Source organism: Pipistrellus hanaki, assembly GCF_964339955.1.
Source record: "Pipistrellus hanaki genome assembly, chromosome: 6".
Classification (NCBI taxonomy): domain Eukaryota; kingdom Metazoa; phylum Chordata; class Mammalia; order Chiroptera; family Vespertilionidae; genus Pipistrellus; species Pipistrellus hanaki.
In genome coordinates this window covers 36,938,904-36,959,294 of record NC_140508.1, presented here as the reverse complement: position 1 = coordinate 36,959,294, position 20,391 = coordinate 36,938,904, and the positions used below count along the sequence as shown (strand labels likewise).

The 20,391-nt window shown below is 52.4% G+C and overlaps 1 protein-coding gene across 7 annotated transcripts in view; it reads right to left on the bottom strand.

The window, feature by feature from the left end:
* Positions 1 to 4,831: 4,831 nt before the first annotated feature.
* CEP250 (centrosomal protein 250) overlaps positions 4,832 to 20,391 on the bottom strand; it is a 44,655-nt gene continuing 29,095 nt past the window's right edge. For 6 of the 7 annotated variants that reach the window (XM_084888604.1, XM_084888607.1, XM_084888605.1 and 3 more), the window contains 11 exons: positions 18,531 to 18,669; positions 17,288 to 17,630; positions 16,603 to 16,724; positions 15,512 to 15,632; positions 14,354 to 14,475; positions 11,283 to 13,865; positions 8,489 to 8,602; positions 8,155 to 8,310; positions 7,586 to 7,687; positions 6,849 to 6,908; positions 4,832 to 5,441 (listed from right to left, as the gene is read on the bottom strand). In XM_084888604.1, coding sequence (XP_084744730.1) covers positions 5,172 to 5,441; positions 6,849 to 6,908; positions 7,586 to 7,687; positions 8,155 to 8,310; positions 8,489 to 8,602; positions 11,283 to 13,865; positions 14,354 to 14,475; positions 15,512 to 15,632; positions 16,603 to 16,724; positions 17,288 to 17,630; positions 18,531 to 18,669 — 4,132 coding nt within the window. In that variant the 3' untranslated portion in view covers positions 4,832 to 5,171. The remainder of the gene's footprint in view (positions 5,442 to 6,848; positions 6,909 to 7,585; positions 7,688 to 8,154; positions 8,311 to 8,488; positions 8,603 to 11,282; positions 13,866 to 14,353; positions 14,476 to 15,511; positions 15,633 to 16,602; positions 16,725 to 17,287; positions 17,631 to 18,530; positions 18,670 to 20,391) is intronic. The other variant, XM_084888608.1, reaches the window with a different exon arrangement.

Here is a 20,391-nt window from a genome sequence, read left to right as displayed (position 1 = left end):
AACAGTTTGGCAATTCCATATGAGCCAGCAATTCCACTCTTAAGTAGATACCCAAGAGAAATGAAAGCATATGTCTACACAAAAACCTGTACACACATGTTTATAGCAGCATTATTCACAATAGCCAAAAGGTAGACACCACACAAATGTCTGTCAGTGGATGAATGGGTAAACAAATTATGGTTTATCTATACAATGGGATATTATTCAGTTATTAAAGGGAGCAGAGTTTTAATACATGCTACAACTTGGAAGAACTTCAAGAACATTATGCTTAGTGAAGGAAGTCAGGCACAAAAAAATAATTTTTATATGATCTATCCAGAAAAGGCAAATATATAGACATAGCAGATTAGTGGTTATCAGAGGCTGAGGCAGGAGAGAATGGTGAGTGATTATTTGATAAGTATAGGGTGCTTTTGAAAAGTCTTGAGTAGAGAGATCTGGTAGCCACACAACACATGAGTACACCAAATTGTACACTTAAATGACTCATTGTATGTTATGTGAATTTCACTTAAAAAAAAAGCAGTTGCACACAAATACACGTAATAATTACAACTATAACATTAAAAGCATACAAAATTAAATATGAATAATACATTGTTTATATATATATATATATATATATATATATATATATATATATATATATATACACTGAGTGGCCAGACTATTATGATCTCTGTATGCATAATAATCTGGCCACTCAGTGTATATCCTATATAATAAAAGGCTGGCAGAACCCCACCCATGCACGAATTCATGCACCAGGCCTCTAATATAGACTGAGTGGCCAGCACACCCCCTAGTGGGGATTAGCATGCAACCTGGGCATGTGCCCTTGACCTGAATCTAACCCAGAACCCTTTAGTCCGTAGGGTGATATTCTATCCTGAAATCATGTGCATGCAATTGTTTCATTTTAAATTAAATGAAAAGAAAATATACCAAAAAAGTTTGGTTGGGTAGATATTTAAAAGGTTTTTGTATAGATTCTTTCCTCAGGCGGGGCCAAAGGCTCTTCCTTTCCCCTCTCTACTTCATGCTTCACAACCCTGCGCTGGGAATAGAAGTCGCCCCTCTCACATCATTCCTGGTACATATTCTTGCCCTTTTCATTTCTGTCTCCATTACACTTGATTTCCAAGTCCTCCCATACCAGCTGGACCCTGATTAAATGCCAAAGTGTAGGCAGTCTTATCCACAAAGTCTCTGTACAGGAACTCCATGTGACTTGTGTGGTGGAGTCCTTGACAAAACTGGACTGGCATGAAGGACCCCATTGGGCATCAACCCTTTCTCAAGAGAGGTCACAGGACAAACCAGATGTCACCCCTCCCCTCCTCTCAGCTTCCTCAGAAGAGCACCCTGTACGGCTTAGCAGGTAGCTGTGGAGACGAGAGGAGACACGTTGGGAGGAGAAGTGATGAAGAGGATTGAGGAAGTGAGGGAGGCTGCCAGGGCAGAGGGTGGAGTCTGTGACGATAGCTTCCTACTTTTCCCAGTGCTTGGTGCTTGAGTCAGCCTGCCACTCGCCCTGTGCCTTCTCCTTTGGGACAGGAACAAAGCCTTTATGGTAGTTTTTAGGTTTGTCGGCGCCTTGATGTTCACGTATGGGCAATGTTTCTGCCCTTTGGTCAGAAGGATCTAATGGGAACAATGCTAGGTAGTACAACGCCCAGGACCTGTATACCCATCGTATCCAATCAGCTTGACAAACACTTTGGAAGGGCAGTCAGCCCCCTCTTTCTCCAAATGTGCGGTGACACTTCCCCTGACCTCATCCTGAGTGGCCAGTGAGTCTCTTCCGGGCATCCAGGCCATTCTCCGAGTGCCTATGTCCAGGCTCTGTCTCCCCTGGAGATGAGCTGCTCCTCTGAGTGCCTATTGTGGAGCTTTGTGACACACAGGTTTAGTGAGTGTTTGCCAAATGAGTGTAAAGCTGGATTAGGGGCAGGGAGCAGCAGCCAGCCCATGCTTTCCATCCATCCACAAGGCTTTGCTATTTGAGGTTGGGCAGACAAGCTGAAGAGGTGGGCCCTTACTCAGGGAAGACAGTTACATCCAAAGCATGACTTGTTGAGTCCTAAGGCAATAGCAAAAGGTGAGAAAACCAGCCAGCTCAAAAGTGAGACTACTCTTGGTTAGCAACAAGCCTTAGATTCTTGGATCTGACTGATAGGGCTAGAATATTCAGATACAGGAGAGATGATGACAGGAAACAAGATAGGAGGTGCAGGCATTGAATAAAAGCCTTCCCTGATTCTTCACCTTAACAATACTAGTCATTAAAGAAGAATCAAATCTGAATACTAATTCTCACCCCCCTCCCTGCCTCACACAAATGGCCATGTGCTGGGAATAGGGAGCATCCAGGCTCAGAGGGACACCTTCCAGCCTTAGCAGACTCCCATCTCTCCGCGGACCCCTGACCCATCCAACTTTTTACCTCCAAGCCCTTCCAATGTTGTCAAGCTTCAGGCCTTATGAAGGCATATGAACAGCTGGTGGTGTTGGCAACAAAGGACTGAGAGAAAAGAGGTCATACTGTGTACTCTGTGACAGGCTGCCGAGGTAAGCGAATTGAGTGAGATCAGCAGGACAAGGGAGCGCAGTCCTTCCTTCTCTGGAGAAGCCTCACTGCCCATCCTCGCTTCCTCCAGGCTCTAGGCAAACTACAATAGTTCCAGAAGGATACAGGGAGTGAATCCCAAGGCCCAGGGCCCCAGGGCCCCGAGACCCCATGTTCCTGTTCTTCCTCCTCCCTTGCCCACTTTCTAAGTGTGGGGAGCAGAGGTGAGCCTACACCCTCCCCGCTGCTCCCCAGGGTCACACAGAGGCATCTCGTTGTGTGGAGCACTCTGACAGCCCCTGCTTCCTCCTCCCTGCCCCTACCCACCCCTGCTCTTTAGGACCTGCATTTACATAGAGCTCAGCTACTCCTTTCCTTGCTCTGGGAGTGAGTAGGTGGTTATCAGGTCCAGAAGGAGGAAGTGAGGTATTGTGCTGGTGGGTGGGTGGGTGGGTGGGTGGGGGGAGCTGGAAGTGTCATCTGTCCTAAGCCCAAACTAAACCAATCAGCTGCCTGATAAGGGAACTGTCTCACGGGCTGAGATGAGGTTTGCATGCAAAGTCTTAGGCTGACAGTTGCCTGGCTGCTTTTGTGGGTGAGGTATCCCCACCTCCACAAGAACTTTTGGAGATTCTGCTGCTGGCCCCCAAGCTAGAGAGGCTCTTGGGCTGCTTATAAGGCACCACATTTGCATAACCTGCCTTCACCAGCAGGGCTATCTACCTGGTTTTACCAAAGCTTCCGAATGGGCTCAGAAGCTCCTGATGGAGTTGGAGACCCCTGTATCCAGAGGTCCTGGGTTCTGAGTTGCAACCCCTCCCTGGCCCCTTTCTCTGCTATAATGTGGCCCAGCTCCCCTCTGAGCTAGAACATGGAGTGAAGTAAGAAATGGTCTGTGCTCCTGTCCGTAGGTACCGATGCAAGAAATCAAACTCAACTCCAGCTGCCCAAGGAAGAACTATTCCAGCTGATCCCCAGGCCAACCAGACCTTGAGAACCTCCATGCCAGACTTTTGCTATACAGTGGGGAACTCAGGGAATCAGAAATCTTTGGAATACGAGATAACTAGTGGTGAGGATGCATTGTGCTCTGGTGGAGGCAGGAGGGGAGGGTGTGATCAGTGCCAGGCTGTGAGCCCCAGTGCCTTCCTGACTTCCTTTCTGGCCTCTGCAAAATGAATCAGGCCTCACTTCTAGGCTCTGAGAACATGGGTGATGGAACCTCCCTATGCATAATACACCCGAGAATGCCCACACCCTGGCAAGAACACCAATGTGCTGCATCCCACTCATGGGATTTTGGAACAAAGCTCCAGCAGCTGTGAACAGCCTCGTTTCCACTCTGTGTGGCGCAACGGGACACCATGGGGTCTAAGCCCCGAGTAAGTAGGTCTGGTGGGTGGGGGCTGCCCTCAAAGCCCCACATTCTCGGCCGGGCCTTAGCTCCAACCCCAGGCTTAGGTAAGAGGAATTCCAGGTTATTGTTGGAATGCCAGAGGAATTCTTTAAGGAAAACTGTTCTCTTAGGTTTTGAGGTTGCCAACGAGTCTTAAGACTGTGAACTGGGTTCAGCCCAGACTGCCTTCACAGGGGCCAGTCCGTACGTGACAAGTCCTGCCGCTGTCTATGCTCCTTACCAGCTGATGCATGGCTGGACTACAGGGACGAGCTGGTTCTGGCGGACATGCCCAGGTGGACACCATAAGGACTTTCACCCAGAGCAGAAGGGGAATGAGGCCAGGCCGAGCTTCTGAATGCCAGAGACTGACTTTAGTCAACTCAGTGTTTTTGAAGTCCCAGAATATGTGTTAAGTCAAGAACATATGATGGCTCTTTACTAACCAGGAGTTCAAATCTAGATACCAAAGCCCTCCATAACCTTCCTCCCTACCCATCCAACTTCAGCCCCAACACTCTGCCATGGGCAGATCAATCTTCTCACCAGCATGCTAAGCAACCCCTCCCAACACATCTCCTTCCTTCAGGGGCCAGTTCATGCCTTCCTTCTTAGTCCCTGGAATGTTCCAGCACTTCCAGTCAGCACACAGAACTGTCTGACTCCTTGATGTCTGTCTTGGCAGTTGGAGTCCAGCTCCCTGCGGGGGGAGCTTGTCTTTGGATCTCCTGTAATCCTTCTCTATCAGAACGCAGGCAGGTGACACATTCATGCCACCTGACAGGAATCAGTAGCAAGTTCTTCCTTAATAGATGCCGCTGGTGCTTTTGTAGCCCAGCCACACACATGGAGACAGAACAAACGCAAAAGTCTAGGGTTTATTACTGAAGGGGAAAGGGAAGAGGAAGGAGAGGGCCAAGGGCTGGGATAATAAATTCTAGAGGCAGTACATGCCCTGGGCCAGGGCGGGCACGCCTCTGGGGACTCTGCAGGCTAGAGGCAAGGTTAGCTTGTCTCCTTCCCATGTCAGTTGGGACCTTCCCCCAAGCCTGGCAGGTTTCCCTCTCTCTTCCTGGGAACGCCAGCTGACCTTTCCTTTGGCAAACCTGCAGCTGTGTGGAGGGGCCACGGTCCACGCTGCAGCCATCTGTCTGTCTGTGTGCTCCCAGGCTGACCCGAGTGCTGCCCTGGCTGAGGCTGCTACCTGGAGGTGGCTTCGGAAGCACGGGGGCTGGGGCTGGGGCACAGCACCGCTGGCCCTGGGGATGTCAGACTCTGAGTCAGGGACTCGTCCAGCTTGCGGGTCTCAGCCTCCAGGACAGTGGCCTCAGGGGCCTGGGCCACGGCGAGAAGGGAGTGGGAGAGGCTGTGGTGCAGGCCTGCTAGCTCACGGCTGGTCTGGACCGAGCGAGCGATGTAGTCCTGCCTCTGCTTCCGCTCCAAGGCCAGCTGGGCTCGCAGCAGGGCCACCTGGGGGCAGGAAAACCAAGAGGGAGAGAGCCGTTGAGGGTCTTGAGGCTGCTCCAAGTCTTCCCACTCTGCTCCCGTGGCTCTCGTCAGACCAGCATGTGAACCAACTCGATCACATCTACGAATCTCAGGACCAGGCTTTACAGTGTTTGGGGGAAGGGCCCTTGGGAATCAGAACCCAGTGATGGTCAACCCGCCTACACAGAAGAATCAACCAGGGAGCTTGAACAACAGAACTATTCCTCAGCTTCACTGAGGGACAACTTACACGAGATAAAATCCCAGGTTTGAGGTGTACATCTTGATGAATTTGATAATGTATACGTATACCCATGTGGAACACTCTCCCAATCAATATACAGAATGCAGGGCGTCCCCAAAAAAGGTATTCACACTTTAACAGCTGATGGCTCAGTTTTGAAAATGAAATGTATTTTAATAAACACTGCCTTAATAATTATTCAAAGTGTGTGTGTACATTTTTTGGGACACCCTGTATTTTAATCACTGCAGAAAGTTCCACTGTGTTCTTTTGGAAGCTTTTGAAAAAATATTCTGACCTAATTAGATTAGGGTAAGAACTGGGCAGCAGTATTTTTTTTTAAATCCCCCCCCCCCCCACGTGGTTCTGATGTGCAGCCAGGGTTGAAAGTCACCCATTTCTCAGGTGGGTATACTGAGACTACCAGGAGGTGAAGTATTGGGAGCTCAGGGCAGACACAGGACTAGGGTGAGGGCTTCCTTAAATTCTACTTGCAAGGTGCCTCTCTTGCCTCATCCTAATCCGGGTCCTGTCTTCGGGATTGTTTTGTATGAACTCAAAGTAATAGCTTAGGTCCAGCTTTATAGTCAGGCCCTGCCAGCAGAGACTGGTGATCTATAAAACAGGCTCAGAGGTAAAAATTCCAATTCTTTTTACCTCTGGGCCTTGAAAGACGGAGCACCTTTAGCGAGGCCTAGGAGGCAAGAAGGCACTTTACAGTTTCCCTGAGTGTGGCAGGTATGGATCCTGGCGGGCCTGGTGCCATGCTACTCGCCTGGTGTGCTGGCAATAGTCCTGCCTGCAAGGGTGCGTGTGAGGGCAGGGAGGCCAGGGCGCTCTCTGGCTTTAGTCTCTCCTCCTAGGCTCTTCTGCTCTCCGTCCTTTCCCCTGTCCTTTCCTCTCCTGAGCAGGAACTGAGGTCTGGGGCCTGGAGAAAGCTTCCTTCCCCGCCCACCGAACCACTGGGAGGCTGTCAGAACTGGGCTCTTCTTAGCGCCCACGAGGCTGAAGTTGCTGAGCCAGGAACTGTTCCCCTCTCCCTGTGGGAGGTGCACACAGGGCCAGCCACAGCAGGCATTAAAGCCGGTTGCCTGAGTGCAGGTGAGGGAAAGGGGGCTTAGAAAACGGATCCTTCTAGAACATACCTCTTTCTGCAGTTCCACCACGTGCGTGGCCTCTGAAGAGCCCTTCTGTCCTCTTCCATTCTGTGGAAGACAAGGCCGTTCCTGTTGAAAGAGGCCTTCCCACCCAGGGGCTCTGCAGGCACCCTCAGCTCATCACAGGCCTGGGGGCCAGGACGGGGGCTCAGGGTCAGAAGTGTTGGGACTCAGCCTGAGCGCTCTAGGGCACCAGGGCCAGGAGAGGCCCAAACCAGCCTCATGGGTGATGCCCACGGAGACCTGACGCTGTTTCCAAAAGGCTTGGAAGGCACTGGCCTCACTGAGGCACCGTTTCGCTTACAGAAGCACACCATGCACCTGCTCTGTGCTAGTCCTGGCTCTGAGCTAGGGATGTGGAGAGGAGGTAAGACAGGTGTCTGCCGTTGAGAAGCTCTTATTAAAGGAAGGCGGTGGAGAGCTGGGAGGTGCTCAGCACACAGAAACAGTCCCCGTGAGGGTTCAGGGCTGTTTACCAGTGGGCTGAGCTCCTCCGAATGCAGGGCTGCCGGCCCTGACTCCACCCCACCGATGCTGAGCCTCCTTCCCGGGCAGGGCAGACTGGGCAGAGCTGCCCGGGGCAGAGCCGGGTCGGGAGGGGCTCTCTGGAATGGCAGAGAGCCTGTCTCCCCTTGCCAGGGTGGCCTGGGATATGCACGGAAGAGGGATGATTCTGGTGGCTGGGACCGGGCTCTCCTGAGGCTGCGGTCGATGAAGAGGCAAACCTGCGGGGCGGGGGGCGATGCTGTGGCCTCACTGGTCTCCGGGACCCCTGGTCGTGACGAGCGCAGGAAATCCCTCTTCAGCTTCCTCCGCTCTCGCTCCACCTGCCGGGAGGCGATGAGAGGTCAGGGCTCAGCCCGCCTTTTCATGAGAAGGCCAGTGCATGTGGGTGAGTGGCAGGGGGCGCAGTCATGGGAGCTAAGCTGCTTGCTGAGGGGAGCACATGCCAGGGCAGCCCTGAGTGCAAGGAAGTGCTCCTGGGGCAGGAAAGGTAGGGAGGCCCCGCAGGCTTTGGAATAAAGGTTAACCAACATTTTTTGTGGTATTTGGGGCTTGTGAGCCATCTGACCTCTGTTGCAACTATTCATCTCCATTATCGTAGCCAGCAAGTAGCTGCAGACGATACATGAATGAAGGGGCTTGGTTGTATCCCCATTAAACTATTTTCAGAAATAGGCAGCAGGCCGAACTTGGCCCTTGGCTATCGTGTACCAGCTCCTGCTCTGCGGGCAGGGCCAGCAGTAGAGTTCATGTCCACTGGGCCGGGGGAGGGAGCTGAGGATGATGCTACCTGCTCCAAGGTGGTCCGCAGCTGGATATTGTGGTGCTGTAGCCTGCTCCGGTCCACCTCCAGCTGTGCCACTGCTTGCTGCAGGTGTGCCAGCCTTTGTTCCCAGGGCTGCTTCTCCTCCATCCCAGCACCAGGCTCTGCCTCTGCTCCTGAGGCCTGTGGGAGAGACTGTGAATCTCATCTGGGCAGTGCCTGAGACAGGTCAACAGGCAGAGGGCAAAGGGACCAACTGGGCAGGTCTGGGATTCAGCATACGATTCCCAAGAGAAGGGGACAAGGCCCCTGGACACAAGCTCTCTCTTGGGCCACCCGTTCCCCCAGACCCACCGCTCACCTGGCCCAGCTGTCCGCCTGCCTCTCCTCTGGGTCCCTGTTCTGTTCCGCTGGCCGGGCCAGGGCTGTGGAGGCGCTCCTTCTCCAGGGCCTGTCTGGTGAGCTCCAACTCATCCTGGGGGCCAGGGTGGGAAACAAATCACCACCTCAGGTCCAGACTCACTCCACCTCTATCCTCAGTTCAACTTTCTCATCTGGGTGCAATCTTGTGTGTCCTGGAGCCTCTGAGCTATTCTAGTGCAAAACCCTCACTTCTCAGATGGATAAAACAAGACACGTGGTGGGCGAGGACTGAAACCCGTCTTGTTTTAGGTCTCCCATAGCTCAGTGATAACTTGGAGCGCTGGAAAGAGCACGGACGCTGAGCCACACGGAGCTGGGCATTATGTCACACTATTGGCTAGATGACTTTGGTCAGGGAGGCTCCCTCCAAACCCCAATCTCCTCATTTGTAAAATGAATACATGCTCCATGAAGCGTAAGTCAAACCTTTGGAATTAATCCCTTTAGATAAGTGGGGAACCTAGTGCTTGACATATTCTAGGCATTTAGTTTCTTGAGTGATAATGGCCGAGAAGTGAGACACGTGAGTGTGCATGTGTGGGTGGAGGTCATCTGGGAGGAAGAGCTTCGCAGTTAAAGGGCTGCTGGGATCTAATTCTAGTTTTGCCACTTACTAAGCTGTGTGTCCTTGGGCAAGTTATCCAACCTCCCTAACTGTCACTTCTCATTTATAAAGTGAAAATAATAACAGCTCCTCCTTTCCGGGTTTGATGTGGAAAAAAGTGAGAATGACAGCACCCAGCATATAAAATACTTAAAAATTAAAAAATGGTACTATACTGTGACGAAGGGTTGCATCTGAAAGATGTTCTTGAGTGGGTGTGGCAGGAGAGGCTGACCCGAGCCACAGTAGAGAAATCACCGCTCAGTAACCCAAGGGCATGGTCAGGAAGGGCCCTCCTGCCAGCTGTACACCTCACTTTTCTGTGCCTGTAGCAGTGAGCCTGGAAACAGGACAGTCCCCCACTCAGTGAATGCTTTCTTCCTATGCACTTTAAACATGCTATCTCATTTCATACACAAAATGGCCCTCTGGGGCTGGTCCCATCACTCCCTGTTTTATCCACGAGAAAGCCAAGGGCCAGAAAAGTGAAGGCACAGCTAATAAACTGAAGAACTGCATTGCAAACCCAGGAACTTGACTCCAAAGTTCATAAATATAACCCCTTCTATGCAGGTTGCCCTTTAACCAGAGCAGAGCACTGTGAGCTCCAGAAGGAAGTCCCCTGAGGTGGTGAAGGGAGATCTGGGGCTCAGCACAAGGCTGTACAGTCAGTCTCCCAGGAAAAGCAGGCTTGGTTCCTCCTGGCAAACAGTCAACCCTTTTTCCCGACTGCCTACTCGGTGGAGGCCTTGTGCTCAGTGCTGTGGGTGCAGAGATGACTAAGATATGGCCCCTGACTAGGAGGTTAAACGTTATACCCTAAGGCCCACTTCCTTCCTCACTCACCATTCCACCAAGGAGCCTACTCATTCCTAACTGCTGATATTCCCAAGTCTCTCTAGTCTCAATTTCATCTTTTACCTTCAGATCACTTCACAGATCTGCCTACTGGACATCTCCCCTTGCATGTCCCACAGGTACCTCACTCCATTTCCAAACTAAACCCATTCCACTCCTCTTCCCCAAACCTGCCTTGGTGCATCTCAGTGAGCAGAACCTGGGGTCTGATTCCTTTCTGTCCTTCCTTTACTCCACAGTCTCTTGACCAATCAACTGCCTAACGTCCTATGATCATCTAGGTCTGCACTTGTGCCTCTATCTGCACTTACTATCTCAGGTCACCACCTCTTCCCTGACCTCGATTACAGCCTCAGGTCTAGTGTTGCTCCACACAGCAGCCTGAGCGATCTTTCTGGACTGTATATCTGATCATGTCACTCGCCTGCCCTAAACCCTTCATTCACTTCTCGCTGGTCATCCACATCCTTAACAAGACTCATAAGTGCCGAGACCGGTTTGGCTCAATGGATAGAGTGTCGGCTTGGGGACAGAAGAGTCCCGGGTTCGGTTCCAGTCAAGGGCATGTACCTTGGTTGCGGTTGTGGGCATATCCCCGGTAGGGGGTGTGCAAGAGGCAGCTGATCGATGACTCTCTCTCATCGATGTTTCTAACTCTCTATCTCTCTCCCTTCCTCTCTGTACAAAATCAATTAAAAAAAAAAAAAAAAAAAAAGACTCATAAGCCCGGAATGACGGGGCCCCTGCTGTCTTCACTTCTCTTGCCATCTCCTCCTCTACGTTCCAGGAGCCTGGACTCCCTACACAGATACTCCATGCTCTGTCTTACCCAGAAAGCTCCTCCCACCTGTGCTTGGCTAATTCCTTGCTGGTCCCTTCAGATCTAACCTTAGACACCACTTTTACCAGGAAGGCCTTCGGGGCCCCCCAGGAAAGGTAGGGTGTCCCTCTAGCACACTCAGAGCACCTACACTTCCCCAAAGAAGCACTGAGTATAATTAGGCGCTGCATTCTAACTGCTAACCCACTGGACTGTAAGCTCTATGAGGGTAGGGACTGTGGGTATCTTATTCCCTTTGTGCCTCTCCCTGCCCCCTTCCATCCCCCCGACTAGCACAACCACCTGGATTCCACTTACATTGAGATGCTCATGATCTCAGCTTTCCCACACCTTGAGGTACACAAGTGGAGGATGGCAGGCAGCCCCCGAGTTCAGCCGCCAGGTCTGAACATCTGCTCCCCTGGTCCCTATGACCCATTGATGACTCACCTGTAGCCTCTGATGTTCCGAGTCCCGCTCCAGGACAGAGGCTTGGAGGAACATGGCGACCTCCTGCAGACTGCTAACACTGGCCTTGCTCTGGGCCAGGGACAGTGCCAAGTCCTGGGCCTTCTCCCTCCACTCAATCTCCCTGGCCTCCGTGTGCCTCAGGACTGCCTGTAATCGCTCCAGCTCCTGCTGCAGCCTGGGCTCCTCCACGGGGGAGGCTTTGCGGCTGTGGGCTGAGGCCTCCAGATTCTTCCTTTGCTCTCTCAGCTCCAGGATCTCCTCTTCCCTTTGTGCTAGAGTCAGCTGTAGCTCCTTTAGGCTCTCACGGAGGCCCCTCATCTCTTCCTCTCCGCTCTCCTGGCCCACGTTCTGCTTCTCTTGGATCACATCCCCTTGGAGCCTCTGGGCCAGAGTCTTCTCCAGCAGCTGCCTCTGTTTCCTCTGATGTTTTAATTCTCCGTCCCTCTGTGCAAGTGCCTGCTGGAGCTCCTGCACAGCTGCCTGGTGTCGGAGATCCCGGTCCCGGATCTCACCTTCCCGCTTCCTTAGGACCTCCTCCAGCTGCCGGGCTTGCGCCTGGCAGGAGTCCAGGGCAGCCTGCAAGGTGGCCGTGCTGGCCTCTAGGCTGCGGCTCAGTTCTGCCTGTCCAAGGAGATGTTGCTCTTTCTCCTGCAGGGCAGCTTGAGCCTTGCTGAGGGCATCCTGCAAAGCCTCAGCCTGGCCTCGGGCAGCCTCCTCCCGATGCTGGGAGGACTGGCTATCTGCCCGCAGGGCCTCCAGCTCCTGGTCCCGTTGCTGGAGCATCGCCTCTGCCTGCAGCCAGCTATCACGCAAGGCCTTGGCCTCCGCCTCGCGCTCCTGTGCCTGCTCCGCACACTGTTGCTGGAGGGCCAGCAGAGCTTTCTCCTGCTTCTGAAACTCAGCCCTTAGGTCACCCAACACCTCCTCCAGGGCCTGTGCCCGCTGTCCCTCCTCTGTCAGTTCTCCCTGGAGTCTTCGCACATGCTCCCTGTGGTCCTCAAGCTCCGCCTGGCGCTCTCTCAGTGTCACGTGGGCCTGCTCCAGAGCTCTCTGCAGTGTGCCTGCCTTTTCCTTCTCAATCTCCTCCTGCCCCTGGGCCTGCTGCTGCTGCTGCTGCAGGGCCTGGAGCTCCTGGTCCCTCTGGGCCAGGGCTCTCTGGGCCTCTTCTAGCTGGCCCTGAAGCGACCGCTCTTTCAGCTCCCCCTGCTCCCTGGCTTCCTGCAGGCTCTGCTGCAGGACCACTATCTCCTGCTCTCGCTGGGTCAGGAGTAGGCTGATCTCTCCCATCTTCCTGTGCAGGCCCTGGAGCTGCTGCTCCAGCTGGCCCTTGTGTTCCTGAAGTTCCTGGATACGCTCCTGCTGGCACTCCACCTCCTTCTCCTTGTCACGCAGGATTAGCTTCATGTGCTCGAGGCTCCCTCGCTGTGCTTTATCCTGGCCCTTCCCTTCCTCTGCCCGCTCCTGCCTCAGCTGCCTCTGAGAGGCCAGTTCCCGGCCTCGCTCCCTCAAGGAAAGCTTGATCTGTTCCAGGTCCTCCTCTAGAATCTTGGTCTGCAGCGTCCTCTGATCTTCAAGGACCTGAATCCTCTCTTTCTGCAGCACCATCTCCTGGTCCCTCCTCTGGAGGTCCTGAGTCAGATGCTCTTTCTGCCTCTGCAGCTCCTCGATGTGTTCTCGCTGGGACTTCACCTCCTGCTCCTTCTCCTGCAGCTCTCTTGCCAGCAGGCCGCTGTGGCTCTCCAGCTCGTGGATCTGGCTGCTTTGCGCCTGCAGCTCCTGGCTCCTCTCCTCTAGGTCCAGGGTGAGGTGGGTCAGAGCCACCCTCTGCACCTCCCTCTGGCTCTCCAGCTCCTCAATGGCCTTTTGCTGGCACTCCACCTTGCGATGGTTTTCCTCCAGTTCCAGGGCCAGGCACTCCAGAGTAACCAGCTGCTTCTTCAGATCCTGAATCTGTCCTTTCTGGGACTCGATCACTTGGTCCCTCTTCTCGAGTTCTAGAAGCTGATGTTCTACAACATTCCTCTGCGTCTCTTGATCCTTCTCGAGCTCTTTGATCTGCTCCCTCTGCACAGTCAGCTTCTGCTCTCGCTCCTGGATGGCCATGGGCAGATGCTCTAAAACAGACCTGCACCTCTCCAGCTCCTGAATCTGTTCCTGCTGCAGATCCACCTCCTGATTCCTCTTCTTTAGGTCCAGAGACAGCAATTCCAAAGCTGCCTTTTGCATTTCCCGCTGCTTCTCCAGCTCCTGGATTTTTTCCTGCAAAGCCTCCACCTCCCCTTCTCTTTCCGATAGGGCCTGGGCCAGCATAGCCAAGTTCTCCTGTAAAGCCTTTCCTTGGGCCACCTTCAGCTGGCCCTGCTCCCGCAGAGCCTGGGCTCTCTCGCGCTCACTCTCCACCTCCTCATTTTTCAATTTCAGGGCAGAGTGAGCAGTTCGCAGGCTTTCTTCCAGGACCCCTGCAGCGCTCGCCTGAGCCCTGGCTTCGGAGACAGATGCTTGCAGATGCTGCACCTGGGCTGTCAGGCTCTCCTTAGCTGCCTGAAGTAACTCTCGCTCATTCTGCAAAACAAGACGCACAGCCACCTTAGACCACACTTCCTGATGCCATCACTCCAACACAGGTCCTTTCTCTCCTGACTTTATAGCACGAGCATTGTCAAGGACTTGGACCAAAAGAACTCCTGCATTCCGCTTAAGCTTCTACTGTGAAAGAACATACCTGCCATGTCCCAGGGATCGGCTATTGCCCAGAGAACGCATTGTACAAATGAGTCATCCCAGACTTTGGTCCTTCAGGGCAAGGGACAACAGTTTCAAACTTAGTTTAGAAAAATAACTGAGTGAGGATTCTCTGGGGCCTTAGGAGTGGCTCAGGGAGTGGAGCCAGCCAGAGAATCAGACGCTGCTGAAGGAAGCTGGCACTACATATGGGTGAGATAGGACCACAGGCCAAGATGGGTCTGAGAGCTAGAGCTGGGTCCTGAGGGACTACTCCTGAAGCAACCCCCGCCCTCACCAGTGTATCTCCCATCCCAGTACCTCCATACCTGGGCTTCCATTCCCTGCAGCTCTGCCCGCCGTAGGCGACTCTGTAAGGATGCCACAGTTTCGTGCAGTTCCGTCAGCTCAGACTCTAGGGACTTCTGTTTTTCTTCCCACTTGGATTTCTCTTTGGGAAGAGCAGAGGCAGTGGAGCAAGGCCCGTGGTGGGAGTAGAGGAAAAGTGGGAGGCAGAGGCAGATGGAGGATGGGAAACAGAATCAAAGGGGAAGAAGGCCAAGGAGAGAATTATATCCAGTTTCATAGAGACATCACCCATCTGCCAGCTGCTCCTGCTTGTCTAGGCTCCTGGCTGCTTCCAGACTCATGTCTGTGTCTGCTGCCCAGCTCCAGTCCTGCCTTAAATCATCCCAGCACTTTCTTAGCCTGATCACATTCAGATCCTCGACCCTGGGTTCCAGACAGGGTTGAGCTGGATGACACTGTGATCATTGCGAGTTTCCTACTCTATGATTTTGCTCCGGTTCTTGGAGACCAGGGTTGGTCTGCTGGCTGTCCCCATCCCTACTGTTTCTGCAAAATGCACCTAACCCCGCTCTATGTGTGTGTCTCTCAGGGAGAGCTCTGGGATACGCTCACGACCCAGACCCACTCCCCAAGTTGTCCTCTTCTCTTCCACAGGAGAGCCGTGTGCCTCAACATCCTCTCCTCTCCTTTCCCCTCCAAGTAGTCGCCACCCTTTTCAGCCCATGGCTGTGGCTCAGATACGTTCTCCCCAAATTCCTCTCCTTGCTATCTCTCCAACAGTCCTCAATCCTGCTGTCAAAGCTTAAATCATTTTGGGGACATAGTTGAAGATGAAAAAAATAAGTAACATGGATAAATGACAAAAGATAAAGAATTTTAAAATGTCCTCACAGTTGCCAATTGTTAATCTGCAGAGAGAGAAAACAAAAGCCTCACCAGCAACTTCTCACTTCACCAGATCTGTTCCTCTTAACCCCCTCTGCCAGGACGGCCCTCAAAGGCCTCGGGAAGCAGAAACTGGTTCACGGGTCTCACCCCTCTGGCGATGCCTCCAGGCCTCCTCACAGTTGTGGACAAGCAGTAAAGAGTGGCTGCGAGGCCTGCTCCTGCCCCTTCCGGGCTTCCCGCCTTTCTCCTCTCCTCCCTCCGAGTCCCTGTGCCCGCCCTGAGCTTCTCACCTTCCTGGCTCTGGGAGAGCTGTCTCTGCAGATCCTGCAACTCTGCTTGGACCTGGCTCCTCTCAGCCTCTGTGTCAGTGAGATGCTGTTTCAGCTTCTGTGCCTGATTCCTCAGGTCATCCTGGGAAAGAAAGGCCACGGCTGACGCAGTTCCTCTTCTCCCACAAACCTATCCCAGCCCAGGGCCCAAGCCCGCTTCTCCCCTTCAGCCTCTTTTGGGGTTTGCCAGTGGGACCTACTCATAATCCTGAGCTATTTACCTCTGAACTCGTATGCACTTGGCTTCCTGAAGTGATGACAAGCTCCGCTCCAGCTGACTGGAGCCTAGAATCCCTTTTTGACCCATCTGTGTCATTTGAAACAGAGCTATTGCTAACGTGTTAGCCCAGGGTCACCTCTCCTCTCCCTAAGCTCCTCCTTCAAAGCCTAACTCAGAGGTCATTTCTTCCTTCTGACCTTCCTCAAGTCAGAATGAATTGTCCCTCCTATTATCATCATGTGCATCTGTATTGATCCAGTTAATTCTTTCGGTTCTGCTTTGCCTCACAATGCAGTTTGGCTCCTCAGCCGTGTTATAAGCCTCCTTGAGGGAGCAATCAGGCCTTTCTGCATTTTGTGTTCCCAGTTCAGACGAGCTGGCACATGGTGGCTCTATATTTTTATTGGATAATACGTTCACTATGAGATGGAATTTACAGGACATTTTGTTCAGTCTTAGGCTTAGCATGTTCCTATAAATGACAACCTCAAGTCTCAGTGTCCCAATTTGTTGGTTTTTTTTTCTTGGAGGTCTTGGCACCAGAGGAAAATGATGCAAAATAATGTCACACATTTGTACAGGGTTTTTAGCTTATAGGGATCACATAAGCCCCTCACTGACCTAACACTCTCAACCCTGTGAGGCAGGCATGATCTGCCCGACTTGACTAGCAAAACCAAGGCCCAGAAAACCCAATGCTTTGTTCAGTTTCCAGGCAGGAAGTGATAAAGATGGAACTCATCCCAACGTGATCTCAGGAAGAAAACAGGTTAACCCGCTGCCTGAATCTTCCAGGGCAGTGAAGCGGTCAGGGAAGGAGAGGGAGACATACCCGGGCCTGCTGAGTCTTCCGCAGGTCTTGGTGGAGCTTGTGGAGGGCAGAAGCCACCGCCTCAGCCGAGAGAGCTGTCAGGACGGGCCCTCTCTTAAAGAGGACCCTCGCTCCATTCTGGTCTGTACAAATGAGGCAATGCCATATGAAAAAACAGCTCCACCTCCCTAGACAAGGCCTTGGCCTTCCCGCCGATCCCTCCTCCCCTCAAAGAAGCCCTTCTAAGTAGTAGTTTATTCATCATGCACTGTCTGCATACCTATGTGCCAGGCACTGTGGTGGGCGCTCAGTAATACTAGCTGTCATCTAATAAGTGCCAGGAACTGTGTGGGCTATTTTACCTCTCTAACCTCATTAACTCCTTAGGAAAGTCCTGGGAGGTAGGTACTTTTAATATCTGCATTTTATAATTGAGAGAGGACAGGTGACTTGGGCAAGGACATACATCTAGCAAATCATAGAGATGACGGGGGCGGGGTGTTCAAATTCTGGATTAATTCCAATCTGTGGCCTTAGCCTTGTGGCATACTGTCTACGGCAGTGGTCGGCGAGCTGTGGTTTGCCACTTTGTTGACTAATGAGTTTGCCAACCACTGGTCTAAGGAACTGCATTCCTCTTCCCTCTCCCCTGGGAGCTGGGCCTGGCTTTGGCCCACAGGACTGAGTACATGGACGGCTGCCTCACCTGGCTCCGGACCCCAGCAGGAGGGCGCAGAGTCTCCCCCGCCGCTCAGCTCAGGCCTGCCCTCACAAACGGACCCCAGGGCCTGCTGCAGGACAGAACAGAGGCTGGCTAGCTGGGCCCGGGCCTGGTGCCCGGGCTGCTGCTCCGCGGCCAGCGCCTCCAGCTGGCTCTCCGTGCTGCGCAGCCGCAGCTGCAGCTGGGCCTCCTTGGCTTCCTGGGCCCACAAGGAAGCTCGCAGCTGCTGCTCTGTTACTCGAGATGCTTCTAGCTCCTCCAGCAGCTGTGCTTCCTGGGCCAGAAAATTAGCTTCTTTTTCCTTTACCTCCTGCTTCAGTAGTTCCACCTACAGGGAGGAAGTAGTAGTCACCCTGAGCAGGGGGTGGATACCTGCTCCTCAGACCCTCCCTCGTCTTACACTACTCAGTCCCGCACTGGTCAGGGCAGGAAGGGAGTACTGCAAGTACTGCCCTAGACCTGACCTGAACGCCTACCTACTCACTCCTAACACGTGAATGCAGGCTACACAGATGGGCTTTGGCCCCGGTCCCCCCGCAACTATGCCAACTCCCTGCTATTAGAATTCTGCCTGAAACCCTGACGCTGAACCCAAGACCAGTCACAATAATACTGGCTACCATTTATCGAATGCTTGTGTTCTTGACACTTTATAGAACTATAACAGTTAACAAGTGTCACCCTTGTTTCACGGATGATGTAACTGATGCTCACACAACCCGGAAGCAGTAGAGCTGGGAGTCTAACTCAGGATCTGCGTCCTTCTCTGCTGCAGTCTCCTGTCTCTCTCTTGCTCTCTTACTCGTCCCCGCCTAGTTCCATCTTTCCTCTGCACCACGGATTGGGGTGGGTCCTCCTGCGAGCAGACTGAGCCCCCTTGCTGCCTACTTATTCTGGAGTGATACTATGGCCCTGCTGTGTCTTGCCAAACAGACAAAGCACACTAGGGAGTAGCCAAGCTTGAATGAACTAGGCCTGCATGAGCTCTGCCCTTTAGGCACAGTGTTCTGGGCCATCAGGCTCTCCACAGGTGGCTGAACTGTGTCAGGTTCCAAACCCTCACCCTGCCCAGTCCTGGCTTCCCCCTTCTGCCAGGGCTACTGAAGTCCCAGCATGCCCTGTAATTCGGAAAGAGAAAGGTCCTCTTCATGAACTAACTCTGAGCAATCATCTCCACTCCAGGGCAGGCTTCCACCAGGGAACAGGGCCCGTCAGCGGCGTGAAGTACCTGGGCGCTGAGCTCTTTCTGCCCTCCCTGGGCCTCCTGCAGGTCCTGGCGCAGGGAGCTCAGCTCCTGTTGTCGAACAGAGTCAGCTTCTTCTAAAACAAGGAGTCTCTGTTCCTTTTCCACTAGAGACAGAGTCAGGCTGAAAAGAGGGGTCAGAGAGCTAGGCCATCCTCTCAGGGAATGAACTGCCTTCTCATCTTACTGTTCTAAACATTTAATCAAAATGGATATAGTAATGATAATCATTACAGTGTAACAATAAAAACTTCTATTTATTGAGCACTTACTAAGTGCTTGTAGATACTTTTAGCACAGGGGTCCTCAAACTTTTTAAAGTGGGGGCCAGATCACGGTCCCTCAGAGAGCTGGAGGGCCGGACTATATGAACTACTAATTCCTACTGTAACACCTCGGCTGCGCTCACTGCCCAAAAAACCTGGCGGGCCGGATCAGACTCCTCTGCGGGCCGCATGTGGCCCGCAGGCCGTAGTTTGAAGACCCCTGTTCTAGCATATGATACCCAATTTCAACTTCATAGTTTATTCTTTTTTTTAATTAAATACATTTTATTGATTTTTTACAGAGAGGAAGAGAGAGGGATAGAAAGTTAGAAACATCGATGAGAGATTAACGTCAACCATCTGCCTCCTGCACATCCCCCACCAGGGATGTGCCTGCAACCAAGGTACATGCTCTTGACCGGAATCGAACCCGGGACCCTTCAGTCCACAGGCTGAGGTTCTATCCACTGAGCCAAACTGGTTTCGACCATAGTTTATTCTTACCTGGGAAATTCCAGAAATATCTATATCATAGCTAAAATTCAACATGTCCCATCTGTTCTATCCCCTCTGCACCTCCCCAATCACCCTATTATGTTCCCTAGCTCAGTGAATGAATGGCACCTCCACCCACCTAGTGCCCCAACTTAGAAGCCTTGATCATATCACATATACGATCTTCATCCCACATATACCTAATCTATGACTACATGTAACTGATTCCAATTTCCTAAACGCCCTCTAAACCCCTTGTGTCCTCCCCACCCCACTCCCCTATCCTGGTTCAGCTTTAGTATCTCTCATTTAGACAGCCTACTAGTCTCCTAACTGGTCTTCCTGCCTCCAGTCGTTCACAAAAGGATTTGTCCCTCCCCAACCTCCTACAGTGCGGAGAACACATGCGGCTTTTCATTCCGGGTGATCTGACCTCATTCCTGATGTTCTGTGTCATCACTATCCGTTCAACTCATTATAAATTGGATTATGTTGAGTTGCTGGCTTAACGCCCTGCAATGATTTTCTACCAAACCTAAAATAACTACAAACTCCTTCCTGTAAACTACGAAATCCTGAATGACATGGATTGTCTAGCTCAGGTCACTCTTCTCAGTCTCCAGACTCCAGTCATGCTGCACCTTCAGGTCCCCAGACACCCCAGCTCTGACCTGCTCCCGAGCCCCTGCGTGTGATTTCTGTCCCCACAGCACAGAGCTCTCCCAGCCTCTGCTGGCGGCTCCGTTTCTTCCTGCAGCGGAGGAAGGCCTTCCCTCACGTCTAAAGTAGATCTCCCTCCCAGCCTGCTCCTTTTCCATTTCAGCATCCCGTTTCTTTCCTCCACACCAGGGAACATAATCCGCAATAATTTATCTTGGGGATTCTTGGCTTAATGTCATCCCTACCAAATTATAAATTCTGTTGAAATGAGGACCATACTATCTTGCTTATCACTGTATCCTGACCCCTGGCATAGCGCCTGGTACATATGCATTTGTCTAAATATTTACTAAAGAAGGATAGGCTTTGAAGACAGGGTCTGTGTCCTACCCCCTTGGCTACTTGTACAGCCCACAGCTGGCTAG